The sequence below is a fragment of the Toxotes jaculatrix genome, chromosome 19 (assembly GCF_017976425.1).
Source record: "Toxotes jaculatrix isolate fToxJac2 chromosome 19, fToxJac2.pri, whole genome shotgun sequence".
Taxonomy (NCBI): Eukaryota; Metazoa; Chordata; class Actinopteri; family Toxotidae; genus Toxotes; species Toxotes jaculatrix.
Window position 1 is genome coordinate 5,607,114 of NC_054412.1, and position 24,887 is coordinate 5,632,000.

General features: G+C 40.3%; 1 protein-coding gene across 6 annotated transcripts in view; it reads left to right on the forward strand.

The window, feature by feature from the left end:
• Positions 1-24,887, forward strand: part of ptprk (protein tyrosine phosphatase receptor type K) — a 98,673-nt gene that overhangs the window by 47,012 nt on the left and 26,774 nt on the right. For all 6 annotated transcript variants that reach the window (XM_041063881.1, XM_041063880.1, XM_041063883.1 and 3 more), the window contains exons 5-20: positions 1,031-1,082; positions 1,176-1,234; positions 6,098-6,179; positions 7,678-7,793; positions 8,588-8,762; positions 14,252-14,364; positions 14,477-14,657; positions 21,554-21,736; positions 22,033-22,152; positions 22,553-22,662; positions 22,752-22,953; positions 23,069-23,174; positions 23,257-23,329; positions 23,615-23,737; positions 24,206-24,280; positions 24,583-24,619. In XM_041063881.1, the coding sequence (XP_040919815.1) occupies positions 1,031-1,082; positions 1,176-1,234; positions 6,098-6,179; positions 7,678-7,793; positions 8,588-8,762; positions 14,252-14,364; positions 14,477-14,657; positions 21,554-21,736; positions 22,033-22,152; positions 22,553-22,662; positions 22,752-22,953; positions 23,069-23,174; positions 23,257-23,329; positions 23,615-23,737; positions 24,206-24,280; positions 24,583-24,619 (1,807 nt within the window). The remainder of the gene's footprint in view (positions 1-1,030; positions 1,083-1,175; positions 1,235-6,097; positions 6,180-7,677; positions 7,794-8,587; positions 8,763-14,251; positions 14,365-14,476; positions 14,658-21,553; positions 21,737-22,032; positions 22,153-22,552; positions 22,663-22,751; positions 22,954-23,068; positions 23,175-23,256; positions 23,330-23,614; positions 23,738-24,205; positions 24,281-24,582; positions 24,620-24,887) is intronic.

A 24,887-nucleotide genomic window follows, 5' to 3' on the forward strand; every position in this document is an offset into this window, starting at 1 on the left:
ATGGACTGAGACTGATTGTATTTGTTTCAAATGTTATGGTTTTAGCTCTCCAGCAAAAAGCAGTCCTTACTGTGGCACATTAACATTAAAACAAGACCAAATATAAACCTATTTACTGGCCCCTTTCCTGCAGTTTACATTGTGTAAGGCTGTTTTTTTTTTCTTCCAAAATGAAAGGTTATTTTAATCCAAAAAAACAACTCCAGAACAGTTCAAGTGCTGAGTTAAAGTTTTCTGTTTGCCACAAAAGCAGATGGTGAAGAGCCTCTTCAGTAAAAACAAAACAAAACAGGATTTATGGGATATGTGGTCTGGATTTCATGAAACACAACCACAAATAATCCAGCGAGAATGTGATGGAGGCTGCTGACTGCTTTGATTTAACCAGGAGTTTATGTAAGAATGCAAACAACATATTGAATTTTAAAAACAGCAAACCTGCACCTTCAACTCACCAGCGTTGTTTTTGTCTTTAGATTTATATTAATTATTTAGAATCACATTAAGATTATGTTATTTAATTGAGAAATAAATCAGAGGGGACATATCTGACATACTGGTGGCTTTAGAGTATTTCACAATCCAGTGAACCAAATTTCATTAACTTCCATGTTTGACCGTTTTCAAAACACGCTTGTCTTCTCGTCTTCCCGTCCTCTAAAGTTTTCTTTAAATATGTGGAAGCTGCTGGAAAACACATTTGCTTGTAAAGGTAAAGGTGATTTACTGGTTGTGGCTGCACCTAAATGTGGTAACAAATTAGCAAACACTTTAGCACTTCCCTGCTAAAGTGTCCTTGAGAAAGACATTGTGTGCCAAGCCCAGAGGGTCTGCGCTGTAGCTGACCCTGACCTCCGACTGAAAAACGGTCTTACAGGGTCTAATTATGCATTACATCATTATTATTGTTATATAATTAAATACATCTCACAGTGATGGAAGGGTGACCTCTCTCAGTGTGTTACCACGTTCGTTTTTGTGTGAAATATTTTATGATCAAGTTTTATTCTGTGTTTTGTGTCATCTCTAGGTTAACAAGGGTCCTTTGGCCAACCCCATATGGAACGTGACGTCCTACACTGGTAAAGACGGCCTCAGACCACCACTCATTCAAAACTTATTCTGACACTGTTGTGATTTTACTCACTTGTGTTGACTTGAATTTTGTCGTCCAGGTAAAGACTGGCTGAAAGCCGAACTGGCAGTCTCCACCTTCTGGCCTAATGAATATCAGGTAACTCCCTAAATAACCAACCGACGGCTGTTAATACACGATTGCTTTCCCATGTACATATTTCTTTATTTCCAGTTGTGTTCATGTGACTGCACAGACACACCACACAGAACAAACACGTTACACACGCTGTGAGGCAGGCAGCTGATTTATTTGTGTTGACTGAGGCTCAGGAGGTGACGATTAGGCTAGAAAGACACTGAGAAAAACTAGGTGGATGTGCGTTCATGTGTATGTGTGTTTGCTTGCATAGGGGTGTGTCTTGGTTGTCAATGCTTTTATGTCTTGTATGTGTTTTTAATAAACATCTGTGTAAGATGAACATCACAAAGGTTCACAGAGGTAGACTTCATTGCAGGACAGTTGTAATGAATTTCATTATAGTGAACATGTGTGTGTGTTTGTGTCTTCTTTCTTCATTTATGTCAGTCAACACTATCTGTACGTGTGTTAGTTGGCTGGTGTTGACAAACGTGTGCATGTTGTTGGATAGCTTGTCTCTGAATGTCCTAGCAGGCATACACACACACACACACACAGATCATGTTAACACACACAGCCTGGGGACCATATAATATTACTGTAAGGCGAAGTGTGAAAGCATCCTCCAAATGGCCCATCTGGAGCCCAGTCCCCCTCAGTGACTATGGGAGGAGATCACCAGCCTGAAACTCGTGTGTCAACATGTTTTAATTGAACATAATCATCCTGGTTTGCTGAGGCTTATGTAGGTTTTTCAGGCTATGAAACAGGTTATTGGATTTGAGGTTATGAAGCTATTTTTTTCATGTTCGAACATGTTTCTGTGTTAGCACTTTAGCTTGAGTTGTAATGAGCCTGGTTTCACCAAGGGATGACTAGGCACACGAGGACACGTGTTAGTACACATACACACACACACGTGCACAAGAACATATGATCACATGAATCCAGACACACACACCCATGCAGTAATATACTGGTAGACCTTATAATTAGGTTTTTTCCTTGATCTCCTCTTTATTTTGAATAAAAACCAAACAGGCTGATGAGAGTTCCTTGACTATCAATAGACTGCAATACATTTAACCAACTTCTGATTAAATTTTTACTTTATTAAAGCTGCCACAAGTGGTCAATTAATTGATAAGTCGATCAAACAATAGTTAACAGCTTTTTTTGATAATTGATTAAAATGTGGTGGTTTCTGCATCTTCAAAGCTTTGGTTCATGTGTGTTTGGATACAGCAGGCGCTGACATATCTAAGGATTCACACCATAACACGAAACGAAAGAAAGGTCCACTCCCTGCAGGTTTAAACATTTTTGATTCGGTGCCCATACATGCATGCATCAAAGTGATATAGAGTGACAATTTGCTGATAACAGCACAGGCAGGGAGAACCCAAACGCAGACTCGAAGACAGGATAATGCAATGAAGTTACTTTTATTGTAAGATAACAAGGCTTACAGCCAGATGGGTGGACAAGCAGGCAGGCAGGCAGGCAGGCAGGCAGGCACACAGGCAGGTAGAGGTAACAGGATAATGCACGCTGGTAGCAGGAACACAGTGGAAACCACAGGAACATAAACAGATAACCCAAAAAGGAGCTGGTGACAGTGTTTATATACTGGCTTGGGTGATGAGGGAACTGGGGACAGGTGTGTGAGTGGTGAGGGAAATAAAGGTGATTGAAGATGGGAAACAGGTGAGCAGATGGATATGGGGACGGGAAGAAAGTCCGGGGACATCTGGTGGGTGGATGGAAAATGACAGGTCTGGGGAAATGAAGGGGCAAACATGGCCAGGGAGAAGTGAGCAGGGGCTGAGGAGCAGACTGCGGCATATATGTGACTGGTTGATAAGAGGATGTATTACTCAACCCTACTCTGGAGTGATGATATGTCAGTCCTCAGCCTTCAGTGCTTCAGAGTTGCTTGGCCCATGTAAGAACTTGTAAACACAAGCTATCAGTAATCCTGCCCTACACTGATGAGACCAGTGAGTCAGTGAATGTTTGACATCTGCAAGAACGGCATACTATTTCCCCGGAGAGGACCACCGTCATATCTGTGAATCGCTTATTTTAAGTGGCTGATGAGTAGATTCAATAAGCAAACAGCCAAGTGAGCAATGGCTGCATCCAGGTTTCTATGATCCCAGGTTTCGAAGAAACAGAAATTCATTATCATTTACAGAGCTGCAGACTTGAGACTTGGCCTCGAGTCAGACTTGAAAAGTGACAAAAATGAGCCTTGGGTCTTTGATTTGTCTGCTGTGAAACTTGTTACATCATGTGATTTGGACTGAGATTTGAAAACAAAACAAAAACAACAAAAAAATTAAAATCTCCAGTTCTGAGCTGCTAAAGTCCCTCAGTGATCGTGATAGCTGCAGGCCTCAGTGGTGCTGTCGTTTCTCACAAAATCAAGGTAGAACAAATTCTATAAATTTTAGCTCATACACTGAACTTTAAATTTGAGACCTATGTATTGAACAGACTTGGTCTTAGCTATGTAAAAAACACACAGCTTTGAAAGGGTAATATTAAAATGCCATTTCATTATAATATTCTGCATTCAGAGACCTGAAAGACTTGTTACTGATTTGCTATTTGTGTCCTGGACATGCCCTTAATCACTTTAGACTTGATATAACACGACATGAGACTTGGTTTGGACTCGTCTCAACTGACCTGAGACTTGGCGTAAAAACACCTCTTGTTTATAACGAAGTTAATACAAAAAGTAGAAAAAATATATTCATAAATTTTCATGTGTACATGTGCAGATAAAGGAGAAGAGATCATAAGGTCACGTTAAGGCTATGAAACCAAATGTGGATATAATAACAAGTGATGATGAGCAGACTGTGGAGGCAGGCAGACAGACAGACAAGCCGGTCTTCAGACAGACAGAGATGAAGGTATTAAAAGTCAACTGATGTCTTGCTGCTGTGCTCCGCAGTGAGCTATGAGTGAAAGATGATAGGAAAGAGAGACAAGATAGATTGGTTGGGGAGGGAGAAAGAGAGGGGGAGAGTGTGACAAGCAGGGGATGATAAGCTATGGGTAAACAGTTCACGGCAGATTTCCTTTTACAGGTGATGAATGACAACAACTGCTCACCCCCTCGCTCTCTTTCTCCCTGTGTCGCTCTTTTTGATAGCGACCTCCTCTTCTCTCCTCCCACCTCTTCCTCTGTTCATTACAGTGCTCCTCTCTGAGTAAACACAGTTAGAAAACAGAGGCGGCTAGAGAGATCCAGAAAGAGAGAAATTAGGGGAGAGGAATGTTTAGAAAGAGGGATGATGACGAGTGGAGGGAGTAGGAGGGCTAACACATGGACAAGGAGGAGAGAGGGAAGATGAGAGAGATGAGTTGATGAACTGAGATGGTGGCAAATGGAAGCATCTGTTGTAGGGGCTGCCCTGCCCTTCGCCCGTAATACCCATAATTCCCAGCTCAACCTCACAGGCAATATCCACCCACCGCCTCACCTTTCACTTTAACAGTATTGGATACAGTTTCACAGAAACAGCGACTGGATCCCATTCTGTTTCTTAAACTGTGAGTTAGACTCCTAATGACTGGAAGACCAAAGGACAGAGGATCTGCAGCTGATGAGCTGTTGAGTTAAAAGATCTGTTCTCTCTGGACCTTCACCCAGCGCCATCCACCAGACAGCAAAGACACACTGAAATAGCTTCACTACCTCAGAGACAGATTTTATGAAACTGATGTGACAATATTAAATAACTACTAAGGCCCATAATTTAATAATCCCTTTCCTCGTTTTTCTGTTCTCCTCTTTCTATAGTTGTTGTGATATTTCAGTCATGGTCAAACCAATGGACTTACCAACCTACATTGCTAACACCTCTGTTGTGAAAAGAAAAAAAAAATGAATGTCCACATTTTATTTTTGCAATTTAAATGAACTTCTCAGCAGCCGTAATATGGATGATTGTGCAGATGTAGCAAAACTAAGACAGGAAAAGATGAAATGAAAGCAGAGAAAGGAAAAGACAGAGAGGAATGAAATAAGAATGAAAAACAAATAGATGGGCCCTAACACTTCATTCTCTACCTCACTGCACTGGGCTTCATTACTTATTACTTACTTATTATCAATTCTTTGGCAGCAATTTTATGTGTACCAAAGGAGATTACTATGATCCTACAGGAAGTATCTCATTTATCCTTCCTGACTTGTTGGCCAGAATGTATAAATCCAGCAGCAGTCAGGATGGCAGCTTTGTGTTTACCCAGTTTTATGCACATCGCTGGGGGCTGTCACGGTATTCTTTGACAATTCAGATTGGATCCATCACTTTGACATCAAATTTAATTGGCAATTGTCTTGCTTACTTCTAAATGCTTCCAAAACTCAGTTCAGAGGCACAGTTTATGATTTGGTGACAGTGCCGTAGAGGGTTTGGGATTTGCAAGCAGAGCATCTGTAGCTTATGTAATTTCAGTTTTATTGTTGTCATTTTGTTTTGTTTGGAGACTTTGCAATTTCTCACTGCTCAGACTGTCCCTTTTACAAATGTCAGAAATGACTTTATTTTCTAATAATCACTGCTGTGTTTAATTTAACAAATGATACTGGTAAATACACATTTTGCAAATCTAAACACACAAATTAAGCTAATCACTTTTTTTGTTTATATAAATTGTGTACATTTCTGTGTGTTTGTGTATGCTTGTGCTGCATGTTTATTCTTGCACTTTTTTCATTCTTGCTCTCTCTTGAAAAACACGACTTGATCTCAGTGAGACTACCTGTGTTTAATAATAATAATAAAAAAAAGATTCTATGTAGTAACGTTCATAACGAAGACAGTAATAGCTAAATCCCCTCTCTCGTTCTCTTCTCAGGTCATATTTGAAGCAGAGGTATCGGACAGCAAAGCCGGCTTCATCGCCATAGACGACATTCAGGTGCTCAGCTACCCATGCGGTGAGTCATTAGCATGCCAGCAATTAGTCCTAGTTCGCTGAATAGACGCTGATAGCTTTGGCCACTAATTAGACTGTACCTGGGATGGTTTCTGTTGCAGTTGAATGGGTAGATAAGTGGGAAGGTGACACGGGAGAGGAGGGATGCGGTGAGAGGAGAGAGACGAGTCGTAGAGAAAAATGAGAGAAATAAAAACGGAGAGTGAGAGAGAGATTGCGAGAAGGAGAAACAGAGAGGAAGCAGGAATAGGAGAGAGTGAAGCGGGAAATGGGACAGTATTAGGGCAATCATGGAGAGAGAAGATTTTGACCACTCAGCACTTTCTCTCTCTCTTTAACCCACGTGCACACACACACACACACAAAGTTGCACACACATACACACACAGTGAACAGTAGCTGTCTTGTCTCAAACTGACAGGAAAGAGATGAGGGCTGCGATCCATTTTAAATTCTCGCTACGTCTCAAGTCTTCTCCTCTCCTGTGCCTGAGTGTTTCCTTACCGCTAGAGGCCAAAAAAAAGAAGTTGTGACGACAAACTGTTAGTGGTAACAGAAGTGTCTGTTAATCTAAAGCCATAGGCATGTTCCTGGAGGGTCCCCATGTTTGAAAGGAAGCAATTACAACCTCTTTTGCTCATCTGTCAAGTAGCAGCACTGAAATCTTTGAGGACAATTTTGTTTCTTAATAGATTCTATTGATTATAAGTCATAGAAATAAACTGTCTTGCACTGTCCCCTTGTACAGTTTGTGAGGTCCCGGAATCCCTGTTGTTCCTGTCTCTGTCACAAGTTGTCGATGTTCCTCTGAAAGAAATTTCTGGACATTCGTTTTGTCACCAAAGTGACCCAGAATCTGAGAAAATATAAAAGAACAGCCCCAGTCTTTTAAAGGCAGAGGAGCAGCACCTCTAATAGGAAGGAGCAAGTAATTGAAAAGGAATTAGTACTTAGTCTCCACAGTGGAAGCATTCATTCACACAGCTGCATTTCTGGACACACAGGTTTGTGTGTGTGTGTGTGTGTGTGTGTGTGTGTGTGTGTGTATTCATTCACCATAGGAGCTGCTATCTATGATTGCAATCACCTCCCTGGAATAAAAATGTCATAGCTGAACTGCATCTTCAGGGTCTATAAGCCTTACTTCATATTTTAGCGCTGTGGTTGAGAACTGAAAGCGAGGTGAATTATATTTACTGGATGTGACATTGATGTTACCTCCCAGTGGCAATTCAGCACCGTGTTCTGGTTTCATCTGACTCCACTAAAATCTAATCGCAGTAATAATGAACATATTCCTGAGGGTTAAAAAATGTCCTTGAATGTATACGGCGTGTTTGTGATAACCCGACCTGTCTGTATCCATAACGCCCTCTGGCTCTGTCACCTCATTTCCACTTTTAGCAGACAAATAAAATGAAACCAAAAACACAGAAATGTGTAACCTTGCTGTAAATTCAGTCTCATTTAATTCTTTTCGTCAACCACATTTCCTGCAGATAAATCCCCTCATTTCCTGCGTCTTGGTGACGTGGAGGTGAACGCCGGACAAAACGCCACATTTCAGTGTATCGCTACGGGACGAGACACATCCAACAACAAACTCTGGCTACAGGTATACACATACACACACACACACACAGACACGCACAAATGCAATCCATGTTCTTGTATACTGATAGAGCAAGAAACCATAACTACACATATATACAGTTTAGTGTAATGTGTCTTTGTTGAAAGAGGCTGTACAAGACAACATATTTTTGCACTTAACCTTAAATTAAACATCATCACCTCATTTCAGAAATAGTGGAATAAAACATTTTAGTAATTTGGGGGAACCGGCACTTAAATACCACACTCTTCATATTTACATCTTTGCAGTCGGTCCATTTTAAAATTCTGACAAGGGGACTGCAGATTTACATTTCCGTTATATTCTAATGCTGATTAATGTGCCCTGTACCTAAATAAAATAAATAAAAAAACAAATACAAAGTACAAATATATGTATTTGTATGCCCCCAGTATAATGGGGTAGAAATAGACAAACACAAAGAGATAAAACAATGTACTAAATGTGCCACCCTCAGGACTGGTACATCCAATAATTAAGTGTCATACACACACAGACACACACACATGCGCGCACAGAGCGACTCCAGGCCATACATCCTAGCAGCTAACATGATTAAGAGTTTAATAGCTCCTGATTTCATTATGGTTCTATTGTAGTCATGACCTTCAAACCTGCTGTCAGCGAGGCAGAGGGGGGCGTGTGAATGTGTGTGTGTGTGCAAGTGGGCGTGTGTGGTGCAGTGTGGCCTTGTGACCTTGAGCAAGGCAGTTAACCCTTCACAGCCCATTCAGAACCTGATGTGTCTGTGTGTTTGTCTGTCTGCGAATCAGAGGAGAAACGGAGAAGATATTCCTGTGGCTCAGACCAAAAACATCAACCACAGACGGTTTGCCGCCTCCTTCCACCTCAAAGAAGTCACTAATCAGGATCAAGATCTGTACCGCTGCGTCACCCAATCAGAGCGTGGCTCCGGGGTGTCGAACTTTGCAGGTCTTATCGTCAGAGGTGAGGACTTTAAAAAATGTTTTCAAGGTTATTTAATTGATTTGCTGTCAGCTCGGGACATTGTGTTCTTTGCTGTTTTCTTCTTCTTCTGATTTTATATTTGATATTTTTCAGAGATCGCTTTCTCTGCTTGAGTAGATAGCTCTTAGTGGAAAGTGAAAAAAAAGTGTTTCAGTATATTTGGAAGCCAACTGGCTGTTTGCTGAGCCTTTTAAGCTTTTCTGTTTGCACTTTACAGTCGTAACAGTGGCAGATTAACCAAAAACAAACGCATGTTTCTTATTTCTAGCCAGTGAATGAGCTACTTGCATAAATATGATGAGCTACTTGATGGCTACATACATGATGCTAAGATAAAAGGCTTGTCAGGTTGCTAAGTCAATATTGGACAGTCATTGTTTGGGAGAGTTTTTTGTGAATGGTCAGTTGTAAAGTTTATTTGAATCTCTCCATGACCTTGATTTTGACCAAAGTTATTTTTGACCCAGTTTTATATTTTGTGTTATGACTAACTTTGCATTGTGTGTAACTTTTAAAATGTGAAATGACTTTTCCAGTCAAATGCACATTCACTGTGTCTGACTGATAAAATATAAGTCACACAATATAGACTAATGAGGAGAGTTTGTGTGCGTATGTAGATGTGTGTATATCAGCCTTATGTTTTGTACGCGTGTGTGTGTGTGTGTGTGTGCGTGTGTGCACATCCTGTGTGGGTGTGTTTGTGAGTGGGAATGAGCCAGCTGTATTGGTGTCTATGTGCACATGTGTAAGCTGTGTGTGAGTTTGTGTGAATGGAAACTGTGTGTGTGTGTTCCAGCTGTCATGTGCAGCTGACATGTGGTTAATAAGGTGTCACCAATGTGTGTTTGAGACGGGATGCTTTATTCATTCACATCCAATAGCTTACATATTCGATTCATCTCCCAGAGAGAGACAGAGGAGGAGGGCAGAGAGAGAGGGGGGTAAAGGCGAAAGGGATTCGGAAAGAATGATACGGGAGTGACAGAGAGGAGGGGGGAGAAATGGGAGACGGAGAAGGGTGAGCAAAGAGAGAAGTGGAGATGGTGAAGGAAAGTTAAATGTAAATAGTCAGCTCATTATCCCAAGAATATCCATATCAGAATCAGGAATATGTCTGAATATGTAAACAGCTGAGCAGAGTCATGTTTATTATTCTGCATAAGAGATGGCGGAGGAGAAAGAAATGAGAAATCAAAGCAGAAGCGAGCGCCATGAATATGAATATTAGCTGGTGTGGCTCAGATAATGGCGCTCTTACACTGTCCGGTTTAGGGGTTTGACTCTCTCGCTTGAGCAAGACACTGACACGTCCAGGGTTAGTGTTACAACCACACTGGGAATGAATAGGTTTGTTTTTTCTTTGGTCCAGAAAATCTGGCTGTTTTGGAGACACACTTTCTCCATGGGACCTTGGCGCTTTAGTAAGAATACATAAGCAGCTAATGTTTATTTATTGTGAAGATCTTTTTTTTGAATATGGGAAGGCAAAGAGGGGCGAGATGAGGAATCTGCACAGCAGGAGACATGTGTCTAAACATGAATAGGACCAATCTACATATATGAAAATGTATTCAGGTTCAATAAGACGCACTGAGCACATTGCGTTTCATGGCCAGGCATCGGCTTGACAACCAGCCACTGTCACAATCTGTGAGAAGACACTTTTGGAGCTCTGAGGGATATTGGTGATTATGAATATTGATCCAGAGTCTGGTTGTTAGAAAGATATCACAATAAAAGAATGAGGACTGCATGTATGAATGTGGAAGGAGAGGAGCCTCATGTTTATTTATTAGAAATATCAGATGGGAGATGAGAGCCAGAGAGAAATCAAAGAAACAGGGAATATGTTTATTTCACTTCTTGGAGAGTATGCGTGTTGGAGTTTTGAGGTTCCTGCAGGGCATTGATGACCATGAATATGAACAGAGTTAAGCTGCATTGCTAATGTTTTTACTGTGGATATTTTAATATTTATTTACAGTGAAATTTGAGAGGGCAGGAGAAAGATGAGGGAAGGGATATTACTGGAGGAATCATGTAGCAGGTAGGATTCTGAGGAAAAAGAAAAATGGAAGTAAGAATCACTGGGGGGTGCCAAAATATATATGACTTGTATACATTAAAAATGTTTGGCAGTAGGACAGTAACCCAGGTTTCATCTTCAAAGCCTGAAAAGTGGTCCATTGGGTGATGTGAGATTGCCTCGGTGCAGGTACGCGCAGGCCTGGTCTATTGATATTTATAACATGTAGATGACAGAGATGTGCGATTATCTTCTCCCTGTGTGTGTGCTGGAGCTGTCAAGATCAGAGAAAAGAAGCACATTTTTGTAGACAGAGGTGCATCATGGGAGCATGAGAGGGGTAACATGGGATTCCCAGATCAGCCTTGAAGACATTTTTTTCTCACCCACAAACAAAAATGTGAAAATACTGTTAATTAATAAAATATATATGTGTGTGTGTGTGTGTGTGATAAATAGGTTGAGTTGTAGTATGTGTATGTGTTTGTGCCACTGTTTGGTCAGAGCCAAGCTTTAATAAAGCCTTGCCCTCTGGTTCCTACGGTGACAGAGTGCATCATCACGCCAGCTTGTATCTCACACACATGCGCACACACACACCAATACATCACCATGCCAGCTTGCATTACACAAGCCATGGCCTAAAAAGCTCCTGCAGTATTACTGTCACACACACGCATGCCCACAATCACACACTTCTCAGACTTACGAGAACACACAACGGACTTGAATTCATACAATTGTCTTAAACCTGTAACGGTTCACTTCCAAAACGTCCTTCTCTTCCTTTTAACCTATCACACACACTCACACACACACATACACGCACACACACCCTTTCTCACTCTAAGTAACAGTGACAGGTGGAGCTCGAGGCGTTACTGAACTTCAGAAAACCTACTGCCACTGTTGGCCGTCGATATGCCTGAAACACACTTGCACACCCATGCACACACTCCTCTCTAGTTCTGGAGGTCAGATGTCCTCCAGTGAGTACCGTAGTGATGTCAGCAGAGGTCTGTGAAAGCTAAATTTTATTGACAAGGTTGCTGACGATGGACAACAAAGGAGAACACGCCAAGTGGGCGCCAGTGACCAGCGAAAAACCCTCCTGTCCTCTTTCTTTCTTTGACTTTCTTTCTGTTTGTCTGTCCATCTTTGCCATGTTTATCCACTACATCATAAATCTTAAATCATATTCCAGTGCCTCAGGAGAGCTTTTAATGCTAATATCACTGAATGAAGTGAGTGACAATGAAAACAAATTAATCAAGAGGATGGGTTCGGTCAGAATCGACACACACTCATTTGACATTTTCCCAGTGTTGATTTGTGTTTTTTTTATTAACATTTACATTTGACCCAAAAAAAAAAAAAAGAGAAATGATGCGAGGGTTCACATATGTGATTAATAATAAAAAAGATGGTGACAACAATCCCATTTCAAAACAGCATCATTGATGATTTGTTATATTTTTTTTTTAGGTCAACTGTACCAATGACAAGTGATTAAAAAAAAAAGGAGCAGAAAATCAAAAGCATGAATCCGTTCCAGTGCATGTTTTTTATCTGGAGTCATATAATGACCCACTTACATCCTTAACTGTTTCCTTTTCTATTTCTATTATCTATATTTTAGATATTCAATAGGCTTTTAAGTAGCACACAAACACATATTCAAGACAACACACAAGCTGCAGCCTACTGTACTCTTTTGTATGCTTGAATACATCTTTGAGTTTTTGTTTTAGTTCTTTATTTGTTTGTTAATAATCAAGTTGTTTACTTTGTTTATTTGATGGCATTGCAAACTGACATGTTGTTGACGTTGTTGGTTTTCTGAAGTCACCTCAACATTCATTATCTGAATTCAGCTCCGTCTGCATGTGTCGGTGTGTGTCTGCATGTCTCTGTGCGTGTGTGTGTGTGAGTGTGTGTATGTGTGTGTGTGTGTGCCTGTTTGCGCATGTGCTGTCAAACTAGTGTTTCATCTTTTGCTAAAAAGACACTTCCCAGCCTGCACCTCTCTGACAGCCACAATCAACACACACACACACACACACAGAAATGTAAACACAAAAACTCATTCACATCCACACAAAGAGAAAAAGAGGTGGCAGCAATGCAAAATATAGCTATTAATGGACCAACACGCACAGTAACACACACACACGCAAATATAATTCAGATAATACTCACTTTGATATGATAGGATTGAAGCTGGATTGCAATAAAATCACATTTTCCCTATCGTCTTACAGATAGAGGTGTGTTTGAGAATGTGTCTGAGAGAGATGCAATCTGTATGGTTTACTGTATGTGAGATAGATCACAGCGTATGTGTGTGTGGAGAGTGTATGTGATTGGTCTGCGTGTGTATATGTGTCAAGTAGATGAACCTTTGATGCGGAGTGTTTTAAGGTTGTGTGTGTGTGTGTTGCGCTTTCCACTTGTCAACCACAGATGCGTGACAGTTAGCTCTGATCTGACTGACTGAACCATCACACATCCACCGCATTTACGTACAAGTACATACACAGTATTTTTTTTTCACTACAGAATTTTCGAGGCATACAGTATGTTTAATGAAAACTACAGCGTATGCCATGTTTAGAATTTTAAAATAAAAATGTCATTGCTCAGTCAGTCAAATTCAATCAAATCAATGTAATACTTAAGGTTACACATGCACAATATTTCTCTTTATCAAAAACAGTCTTAGCCAAGCAGGTAAAGCTGATCATCCCTTACTGTTTCCCTTGATAAAGCAATGCCAATGAAAGATGACATGTAGAGAAAGGAAAGCAGATCAACTGATGAAAAATTTGGTAAATTTGGTAGTTTCTTTTATTAAAGGCGGAAGGCTTTTGATGTGGACCAGCTGGAAAAGGCATGTGTGCATTAACATTAAATTCATTATAACTCCAACGATACAGCAAAGGAGAGTGTATCAGTGCATGAAGCCACGTGGCTTCAAGCCGTGATGATACCAGATGAAAGTGGCTTTTTATAAAGGTTGTTATGTGAAGTGTTTGGGAAAGCCCTCTGTGAACACAGTGTATTGTATTGTATTATTGTTGGTAAGGAAGTAAAGAAAAGCTACTGAGACCTGAACACAGTGGGCCTTACAAGAAAAGTTTTTTCTCTCTGCTCCCCTGGATGACCACACGTTAAGCAAGTCAGTGCCCCTCAGTGTGATGTCCCTAATGATCTGAGTCATTGGTACAGTTGTCATTATTTACTGGTATTATGTTTAAAATATATATTTGAGTTTCACACATTTCACGTCAGCTGTCACACTGATGAGGCTTTGTATCACAGAGATTGTGCAACTGCGCTCTTCTGTTACATTGTGACCTTGTTTCAGTGTGTTTCATTTATCTTGTGAGGCCCTTTGAAACCATCTTTTATGATCTTTTCCATTGTTTTCTCTCCTCAGAGCCTCCGCACCCCATCGCCCCACCCCAGCTGCTAGGCGTCGGCCCGACGTACCTACTGATTCAGCTCAATGCTAACTCCATATTTGGAGATGGACCTATTATATTGAAAGAGGTATGTTCTAAGCAATAACTTGTAATTTGACATCTGCAGTAATGCTCAGGATGAGTTTCTATTAATAGTGAGCATTTGAGTAACATGTAATATTTGACCGTCTTTCCTTCAGGTTGAGTACCGTATGACATCAGGCAGCTGGACGGAAACTCACGCAGTGAACTCTCCTAATTATAAGCTATGGCATCTTGACCCAGACACAGAGTACGAGATCAGGGTCTTACTAACCAGACCAGGAGAGGGAGGGACTGGCAAACCTGGGCCGCCACTCATCACCAGGACCAAATGTGCAGGTAGGCCATAGATACTGAAGCAAGATGGAAACTGGATCAGTTTTGTAATTACCATAAGCGAAACAGTCATAAGATAAAGCCAGGATAAATGGAACTTGACCTATATCTCAGTTATATATATATTTCATCGCACCATTTACAATAATGTATTTTGTGAAAATAGATTATAAAGATGTATGTCCACCTAAAACATGATCAACTCGATTTTGCAAGAAACGTTGGAAATTTAGTCGAGCTGGGTCTGCCTGTGCACACAGCTTTTTCTGCCTGTGTGATTGTCTATCGATCTGTCCATCTACTGTTGTTCTTTTTATCTTGGTATCTATATTTTAGTCGGTGGAGTGATATTTGTACTGTGAGCATGTAGTGAGAGGAGAGAGATGTAGCGAGGGATAGAATGGAGAAGAAAGGAGGGGAGAGCCTGAGTCAGTCCGTGGTTGCTCAGTGATCTGAGAGAAAGAGTGATTAAAATACTGGAGGCTCTCTCTACCTTTCTCATTTTTTATCCTGATTTTTTCCCCCCTTCTCTCACCTCATTCCTTCTTTCTCACTGATGCTTCTCCTTTCTCTCATATCTCCCATTCCTCCTTCTGTATCTCTCTTTCCACTTCGTTCCCTGTCGCTGCCTTTTCCCCCCTTTCTGCCTGGCTCTCTCTCTCCCCATCTCTTTCTCTCTCTCTGTGGATCAATAGACGGAGGGCAGAAACACTGTCTGACATTTGTAGAAATAAACGACTGAAATATAAACACAGCTAGCCTGAGGGAGAGAGACAGAGTGAGCGAGAGAGACTTGATATGAGAGAGAAAGAGACAGAGAGAAAAGCAATGAGCTTGAATGAGAAACAGAATAAGGGAGCGATGGAGAGATGATGAAAAACAATAAGGCTGGAAAAGAAAGAGAGGAGAGAATAGGAGCGGGGGGGAGAGAGAGCGCGAGAGAGAATGATGAAACTGGAGAATGGAAATGAAAGAGAGATGAAAACTCATAACCACGGGGCTGACTGATGTCTGCCAACCTGTGTGTGTGTGTGTGTGCGTTTGAATGAATCTGTATGTGTGTCTGTGTGTGTTTATTGACAGAGAGGAAGTCATAGGCTTGTTCAGGCGACTCATGTATTGAACAGTTTCCTGTTTGACAGGAAGAGGAAATTAATCTTCTTCTCCTCACTCATGCAGGACCACATTTGTGTTAAACTCGTTAACTCATTGTAATCCACATAACGTATTGATATCTGACGAAAGTGGGAAAATAGGCTCATAAATTTAAAATTACATCAAATTATGCTGTTTATCTGAATAAGTTTCAAGCACGTGCTCATTTCTTAAATTAAGTAAAAGATTAATCTACTAAGATGTACAAAGAAAGGATTTTTTTGAAACAGAATTTATTCACATTTGAAACAAGTAGAATAATCTCACCCTGTTTTCTGTTCTATTTGACATGCTTTAAAGGAATAGTTCAGCATTATTGGAAATACGCTTATTGGCTTCTTGCTGAGAGTTAGATGAGTACAGTCCTTCTCCAGCTGAGCTGGTTTAGAGCATGTGTGTCCGAGGCTTCCGCTGGCCGAACTAGCTGAAATCAAGTGGCTAACAAGTGTGGCCACGACTCTACTACTACTTTGTCTACAATACTATATGAATTAGACATAATTACTTATACTATAAATAAACATAATGTACAATATACAGGTGCAACACAAGGTAATGAACCAAAGTGGTTATTATTGGGATATTTGGGGTATTTTCTTTACCTGTACCTTTACCTCTCTCTTTCTGATTTCAGTGCTACAGGGTCATTCACATTCAGACTCACACACAAAGACACACACACACACTTGGACTTGTGTGTGTTTGTTGAAAGATTGAGACAGACACACACAGGGTAGAAATGTTATTTAAATGGTAATGATTCCTTAGCTTTTTCTGTTTAGTTAGGTTTGTCTGATCCGGCCACCTGTAGTTTACTGAATATTTAGTTCAACACAATATAATGAGGATATGCTCACACACTCACACAGTGAAGTGTGTGCACAAGCACCGGGCTTAAACCCAATCTATCACCACACAAAACACCGTTTAATTAAAAACCAATAAAGTTGATAAAATACAGAGCAGAAAGCACACACACTGCAGATGTGATACCAAGCAGCATTTTCCCTTCAATTCTCTTTTCATCTCTACATTTTTTTTATTTCTTTTTTTACCTCTACTCTTTTCTTATGCTCCCTCTGTCTCTCCTTCTCTCCCACTCTTCTCGATTTTTTTTCTGTGGTGATTTATTGCTCTTGTCTGAAGGGTGAAAAATAATCAACTTGAAGTGAAGAGTTAGCGAGAGTGTGTGTTGTGTGCGCATATCTGAGTGTGTGTGTGTGTGTGTGTGTGTGTGTGTGGTGTGTGTGTGTGTGTGTGTGTGTGTGACAGAAGAAGGTGATGAAGTAGCTTTTAATCCAAATCCTGAATTTTCTGCTGAAAACCTCTCGGTCATGGCAGGTTAGACATATACACACACTCACGCACCCACACACACACACAGCTCAAACACACACGGACACACTCTAAAACCATAGTCACACAGGCATGAGCACACACAGAAGAGAGACACACTAAGACGTATCGAGATGGAGAGAAATGTACAGACGCACACACAGTTCAGAAGAGTCACAGTATTTCTCCTATGTTGCACGAGCTCAGCATCAGTTGGATTAATGGAAGAATGGAATCACAAAGCGCACATTTCCGGACACACAACCACGGATGTTGTAGGAATCACACACAATATATCACAAGTACTTCTTTATATATGTGAAAACACACACGCACACATACACAGTCAGCAGGACAACGCTTTAAGGGTCAGACCCTTGAAATATCAGCCAGCAGATTTACAGACACAGTACTGTTCAGCGTGTGTGTTTGTTTGAGAGTCAGTCAGTTTTACAACAATGATCTGTCAGTGTGTTTGCATGTGCCTGTGGCAGTTTATGTAGTGTTTTTTTTTACTGAGGTTCACATCATTTACGAGGGTCAGTTTTGTTGTTTTTTTGCACATTCAGATTTGTAGATTTGGGGAAAACTTAAAACTTGAACTCCATCTGTCATGTTTGATGGTATCTCAGAAGGAAAATGGTCCATTAATTTAAAAAATGACATCAAAACATTAATAACAAAAACAAGTGGACGAAGATTTGTGGCTGTGAACTTTGCTGAGCTGCAAAAACAATAAGTAAAATTTATACTTCTTGTTGCTTTTACCTATATTTCTTTGTAACAATAGATGTTTTGAAATGTTATGTTATTCATGGGTATTTCTGTTTCACGAGGTATAATTTGTTTTCTTTTTCTGAGCTTCTTGATTTTGAGCAAATTCCCCACACTGAATTGTAGTGATACCAATTGTGAGCTCTATGAGACAGTTTATTTCATAATTAGCCTCTGCTTCCATTCCATTCCATTCCATTCCATTCCATGTAACTTGCAAGTGCAAATTGAAAACATGGTGCAGTGAAAATTTGCACCTTTCATGTACTTAAATCTGGTCCAGAGAGAGACAGAGACATACAGAGAGAATAAGAGATGGATACAGAATGAATGAACGGAGTTTCATTTGTCTTCCTCATGGCAGTGGAAGGATTACCAGGAACTAATTGGACAGATTAACTTGGATTTAGCTGCATCTCCTGTCACCCTTTTCTGTTTCCTCCCCTCGTATCCTCTCCCCCCGCCGTTCCTCTTTTCTTTCTTTTCTTCTTTAAGCTTTCTTCTTCCTGCTCTATGTTCTTTTTACTGTATATTTCTTGGCGCTTCCTAAAGCTTCATGTTGAGGGACAGGGTTTTTTTTTTTTCTTTTTGCCCTTAGCGTAGTTCTATTTCATTTAGTTTTATTTCCTTTTCTTTTGTTTTCCGTTCTTTAATTCCAACCTCTGGATTCTGCTGATATGAAGCTTGCCGTCCTTGGTGTTATTGTTGGTGTTTATTGGTATTGTTATTGTTTTCAAAGCTCCATCTGTGGAGAACAAAGCCTTTTAGTTCCAACATGAATCCAGCCGTTTGTCTGTCTACCGGAGGAGGAGAAAAGAACAAGGCAGCCTCTGTGGTTTACCATTGGACCAGGTCCCGTTTGACTCTGGCCATTCTCCAAACTAGTTATCGTCTTTCCCCGCTCCTCTTTTCAGTCCCTCTCTTTCCCCCTCTCATCTTTCTCCTCCATTTCTCTCTCTGCTCCCTTTATCTGTCCCCCACTGCCCCAGTTTCATTTTTCCATTCATTGCTTTGTTTTTATACTCCTCTTTACTCACTTTCAATATCACTCTCTTTACCCACATCTTTTTTTTCTTTCTTTCTTTCTTTCTTTCTTTCTTTCTTTCTTTCTTTCTTTCTTCCATTCATTTGTCCATTTTCTGTCATTGTTTCTTCCCCTATCTTTCTCTACCTGCTTTCATTACCCTATAGTAAATAGAGATAAGCGGCAATGCATCTTGGGTGGGGGACTAACCTTAATTTGCATGTGCACGTGCATGTGTGTGAAAGGCAGCTAGTCATATATTTTGTTTTAATTCCGTGTTGAAGACCATCACTGTGAGACAGTGTTAGCATCCAGAGACCCTGAAATCAATACAGTTTATTACAATGCCCTAACTTTGTGAGTGTGTGTTTGTGTGTGTGTGTGTGTGTGTGTGTGTGTGTGTGTGTGTGTGTCCTAATAGCCAGGTTTATAGTGAGGATCACAAGTATTGATTTGAACAGGGAGGGAGACAGAGAGGAAGAGACCGAGTGAGGAAGAGACAGAGATAGAGGAGAGACAGGCGGAGAAAACAGTAGGTCTCCCTTTTGCTCTATTTAAATGTCAACCATCAAATAACAGGTTGAGGCAAAAATGAAATGCTCTGACCCCTAAGCTATTAACACACACACACACACACACAAATGTTGGTCTCGCTGCAGTTGTGAGGACACTCATTGACATCATGCATTCCCTAGCCCCTCACCCTAACCTTAGCCATCACAACTAGATGTCTAACCCCAACCCTTACCCTAACCTAAACCTAACTCTAACCTGAACCCTAAAACCAAGTCTTAACCTTCACTTTTCCAAAATGTCCTCAAGGCCTATGCTTGGTCCTGACAAAGATAGATCTACAAGTACACACACGCACACACACACTTTTTATTAGTGAGCTATTTACATCTAAATGAGTTAGTAAACCTCAACATGTTTGCATTCACTAACAGCTCAGTGTGTAAGAGTGTATATGAGAGTTGTGTTTGCCTTTGACAATGCATTGTTATTAAGTTAGTTTTGTTAAAACTAGCACACAGACACACACCTACACAAACCCACACCTATACGTGCTCTTCTCAGATTTAATCTTTATTCGGTCAGAACCTGAAGCACATATATGTGTGTGTGTTTGGGTAATATCTGAGTGTGAGAGTGGCCGTTCCTGTGAGTCTCTGTTTGTGTGTGTGAGTGACAGGCAGATAATGGGCTGTCAGAAGACGCAACAACTTTGTGTCCTTGTGTTGTCTCCTCTGAGAGAGGAAGACCCAGGGAAAAACAGAGAATGAGACAAGGAGGGGTTGGGGGGACTCTTGCATCTGTACTTAAGGTGAGCTTTTTATTAAAGAATCCTGAAAGGACATAAAGCAGGAAGCAGGAGGGTTACAGCGAGACAAAGTTGAAGGAAAATCAACAGGTGATAAAATAATTATCACTGTGAATCAGTTTATGACAAGAAACACTAAACAGAATTTTTAATTAAATTTGTTACGGTTGCCCAGTAACAGATTCCACTTTAGTCTGGGGATATCTAGAGTCAATCTGAAAGATCAGTGTCAGAATTAATCAAGGTATATTTGGTACAGGCTGTATTGATCCTGAGCAAACTGTCCTTCTTTTTTCTCATGGTAACCTATTGCCCTCTCAACTGTAAAGCAGGGAAATATCGTACTTTTTATGTCACTGCATTCATCTGGATTTATCTGACAGTTAACTCCACCTCCACCATCTACACCATTACTTTAAAAATGCAACTGGTGGATCTGTAATCACAAGCCCAGGATTGTTCAAACCCACAGAACTTGATTTGAAACTCTTGCAAAGATTGCAGACTTCTGAAAGACACCAGAAACCGGACAGACTGAATGTGGAGAAAGACTTTCAGCACAGGAAAGACAGGTAGCACAAAATCATGAGACGGGGTAGGCCCCAAGTTTAAGAGAAATATGCTCCTAATACTGTCATTGAAAGGTAAGGTATGGTTTAGTCTATTTTTCTCGATGGGGTGGTAAACAGCAGTATTGCATACCAAGATAGTGGATTGTAAAGGTCACTGCACACCACTCGCTTTAACGCTTGCAGATTAAGTGATAACTGCTGTGTGAGTAGTAAATGGCGGAGTATGTCCTGTGGAGTAATAACAGCCTTCGTGATTGAGCGATATTTGTTCTAGTTAGAGATGTACTTTCCTTAGCTTGAGAAATAGCTAAAGATAATAGTTTCCTTACAGAGAAGGGCAGCTCTGCTAGGTAAATGGGTAGCCACAACAGCTTGAGGAGTAACTCTTCTGTGTGGGGGGGTCACTTAAATGAGCCAGTTAAGGTAATTAAATCCCTCGGCTGATGGGAAATGGTAAATTATATACTGTGAAACCCTCGATTTACCGAGTCAAATTGTTGACTCAGCGTTCTTGGTCTTTTTTTTGGCACTACAAAGTACATTTACGCTATACTCACGGTAATTATACAGTAACTGACAGAAATTATTAACCTTAAAAACTTCACTAAAGTTCACGTGTAAATTCATCACAAAATGGTGATAGTTTCCCCTAACTGCACTTCTCCTTGCCATTGTGGTTTACCTTTTTTTTTCTCTGTTCTTCTCCCTGTTTGTGTAGAACCTATGCGGACCCCTAAGAGGCTGAAGATTGCCGAGACCAGGTCTCGTCTGATAGCGGTGGACTGGGAATCGTTGGGTTACAACATCACTCGCTGTCACACCTTTAACGTCACCATCTGTTACCATTATATGACTGCCAACAACCGGAGCAAGGCTGACTGCCTGGACATGGACCCTAAAGGTAATACTAAATATTATTGTTGTTGATAAAAGCTTTGTTACTGTAACTTGTACTGCTGTTTTACTGTTATACTGAATATGATACTTTAATTTGTAAACGCTGCATTGTGGGTTTGATGGGTGGATTTTTTCAGTTTTCAGTTGCATCAAATTACATTTGAAAATATGTGCAACACAATATTAAATATATCAAGGAGTCCTTGAAAGCTAGTAACTAAATGGTGGTAGAAATCTTATTTACCTACTTTAGCAATGACCTGCGGACCTGACCTTTTTTCCTTCTCCTTTTCTTCTCAGCACCACGCCACCTGGTGGGAAACCTGCCACCCTATACCAATGTCAGTCTGAAAATGATTCTGACCAATCCAGAGGGACGGAAAGAAAGCGACGAGACCATTATACAAACTGATGAAGATGGTGCGAAGAACAAAACACACTTTTGTATTTAATAATGAATTAATTTGTATGTTAGCTTTTGCAACAAGGGTACAGAGTAAAAAGCAACTGGCTGTAATTCCTTGATGCTTATATGTTTATAAGTCTATTAACAGGTACTTTGACAGATTAGGTAAAATAATTTCATGACTAGTGCTAGGATGTGAGTGAACAAGGCATGTTGCATCCTACTTGTGTAGCTGATATTTTTGGGAAATCTGCATTAAATAGGAAAGGTCTGCAAAATATACTTCAACAAGTCACAGCTGTGTGTATTCCTGTTGTTTGTATGTATTTACTAACATCTTTTTCACTTTGTGGACAGAATCTTGTTATTCATTTTATCAGAATTGTATAATTTTGTCTGTGTACGTGTTTACAGTTCCAGGTCCAGTTCCTAGCCAGTCGCTAAGAGCCACTCCATTTGAAGACAGAATTCTTCTTTACTGGAAGGAACCAGCTGAACCCAATGGAGTCATCATACAGTATGAGGTATTACCAGGAGTAGTAGAGTCAAACTAACAACATGGTCAGTTGGAAAAATACTAAAGACAGTTTTTTGTCTCTCTGAAACACCTCAGATCAGCTACAGCGGTGTGCGTTCATTCGATCCTTCGGTGCCTCTCCAGCGGCCGGGGCTCACAGTCTCTCTGCCTTCAAACACCACCTATCACCTGTTTTCCCAGCTCCACCCAGGTGTCACATACCAGCTCTCTATACGAGCATCCACGTCCAAAGGATTCGGTCCTGCAACTACGCTCAACGTAACTACCAACATTTCAGGTAGAAAATAAGCTTTATCATGGCTTATTATCACAAGTATTTTTTAATATCACATTTAGATAGATAGCAAGGGGATGTGCGTTGACTAATACAGATTCTGATGCTCGTTCTTCAGCCCCAACAATAGATGAGTACGATGGGTCAGAGGCCTTTCTGAATGAAACTGCAACAACCATCACTGTCCTACTCAAACCTGCCCAGGCCAAGGGAGCACCTATAAGGTACTTAGAGGTCCATATCACTTAATTTTGGCATGAAGTTGGCGTGCATATTGTACATTGTTAGTTCTCTCCTCATCTACAGCGCATACCAGATCGTAGTGGAGGAAGTGAATCCTCAGCGGACACGACGCCAGGCTTCCTCTGACTGTTACGAGGTGATTATTAATCTGTTCTACATATATGTAACAAGCCATGCCTTTATAACCTAGCTATCTAATATGCATGTATTTATTTGCTAACATGACATTTTCATTACAAAAACATGGCATTTTATGGTAGATGTCCAGTATTTTGCTCTGTCAACCGTTGGATCCAAACTCCTATAAAGCAGAGCTTTTATTTGTAGAAAAACACTGTAACTGAATTTTCATTTCTTTCTTTTCTTTTCCGTCAGATTTATTGACATGTTTCTTTTAATGGAAATAAATCTTCTTCCCCAGGTTCCAGTTTCCTACCACAGCGCATCTAGCGGTGGATCTCCATATTATTATGCTGCCCAGCTGTCCCCCAGCAACCTGCTTGAGCCGCTTCCCTTCACTGTGGGAGACAACAAGACATATCAGGCAAGTCTCATCTTACCGGACCTGAGCCACATACTGTTTGTAGTGCAACAAAAATACACACAGGTACACATACACATACAGTATGCATGTGCCAGATGTTCTTCATTCAAGTATATTAGTTCATGTAAACATTGCAAAATTGTGCATAATGTAAACACTTTTGAAACAAGTTCTAGTTCCTGGATCTGCACATAAAACAACAACAACAAAAAAACATCTTCCATGGTCATTACTTTTCTGTTCATCTGATTTAATTGAAATCTGTTAATGAATGGTGAATTGAGAATGAGATAAGCACATGATAATTTGTTAATTGATAATTTAACAAGATTTGATATGCTCCTAACTTACAAACAGACAACTCAAAGGGACAGGAAACATATCCTCTTTAGCAGAGGTAATAAGTAGAAACAGTGCCCATATTTAGCCTCCTATAAAGTTGATGATCACTTCATTTTTAATCCTCAGGGTTTCTGGAATCCTCCACTGGCTCCAAGGAAGAACTACAATATCTACCTTCAAGCTGTTAGCAGCACTGAGCGGGTAAATAAATATTTATTCACATGAAGACACACTAAACACACAGAGAACTTACAGCTCTCACCTGCTAGCTGCTGAGTAAATATACTGTATGCACACATTATAAGTGACACATTAAAAGACTACGTCGCACTATTTAAAACTACAAAATAACTGCAGGCAGTCGAATATACACCTCTCATTTTTTGTTATATTTTAAATACATATGTACAATATTTAACTTTAAAATTCACATTCTCTTGGTTAATGCTGTAGTGTGTTGTATGTGGACTTGGTTCTCATTCTTACTGTGTCTTTTTCTGCAGGAAACTAAGACGCAATGTCTGAGGCTTGCTACTAAAGGTAAGAGTACACTGCTCAATGCTACTTTCCTTCGTAAAAAGACCTAATCTCAGTGTTAATTTGATGATCACATGCAACTCAGATGGTAAAAAATGTTTCCAGGGTTTTCTGTATTTTTGTGTATTCTGTGTCTGGGAGCTATGCTTATCTTCTGTGGTTAAATTGCTCAGTGTCCCTTAATGATTGATGTTAATCTGATATTTGTTGTTGTGTTTTCTTATGATTGATATTACAGATTCAGTTCAGTCTGATCAGTCCCTTCCTTCTG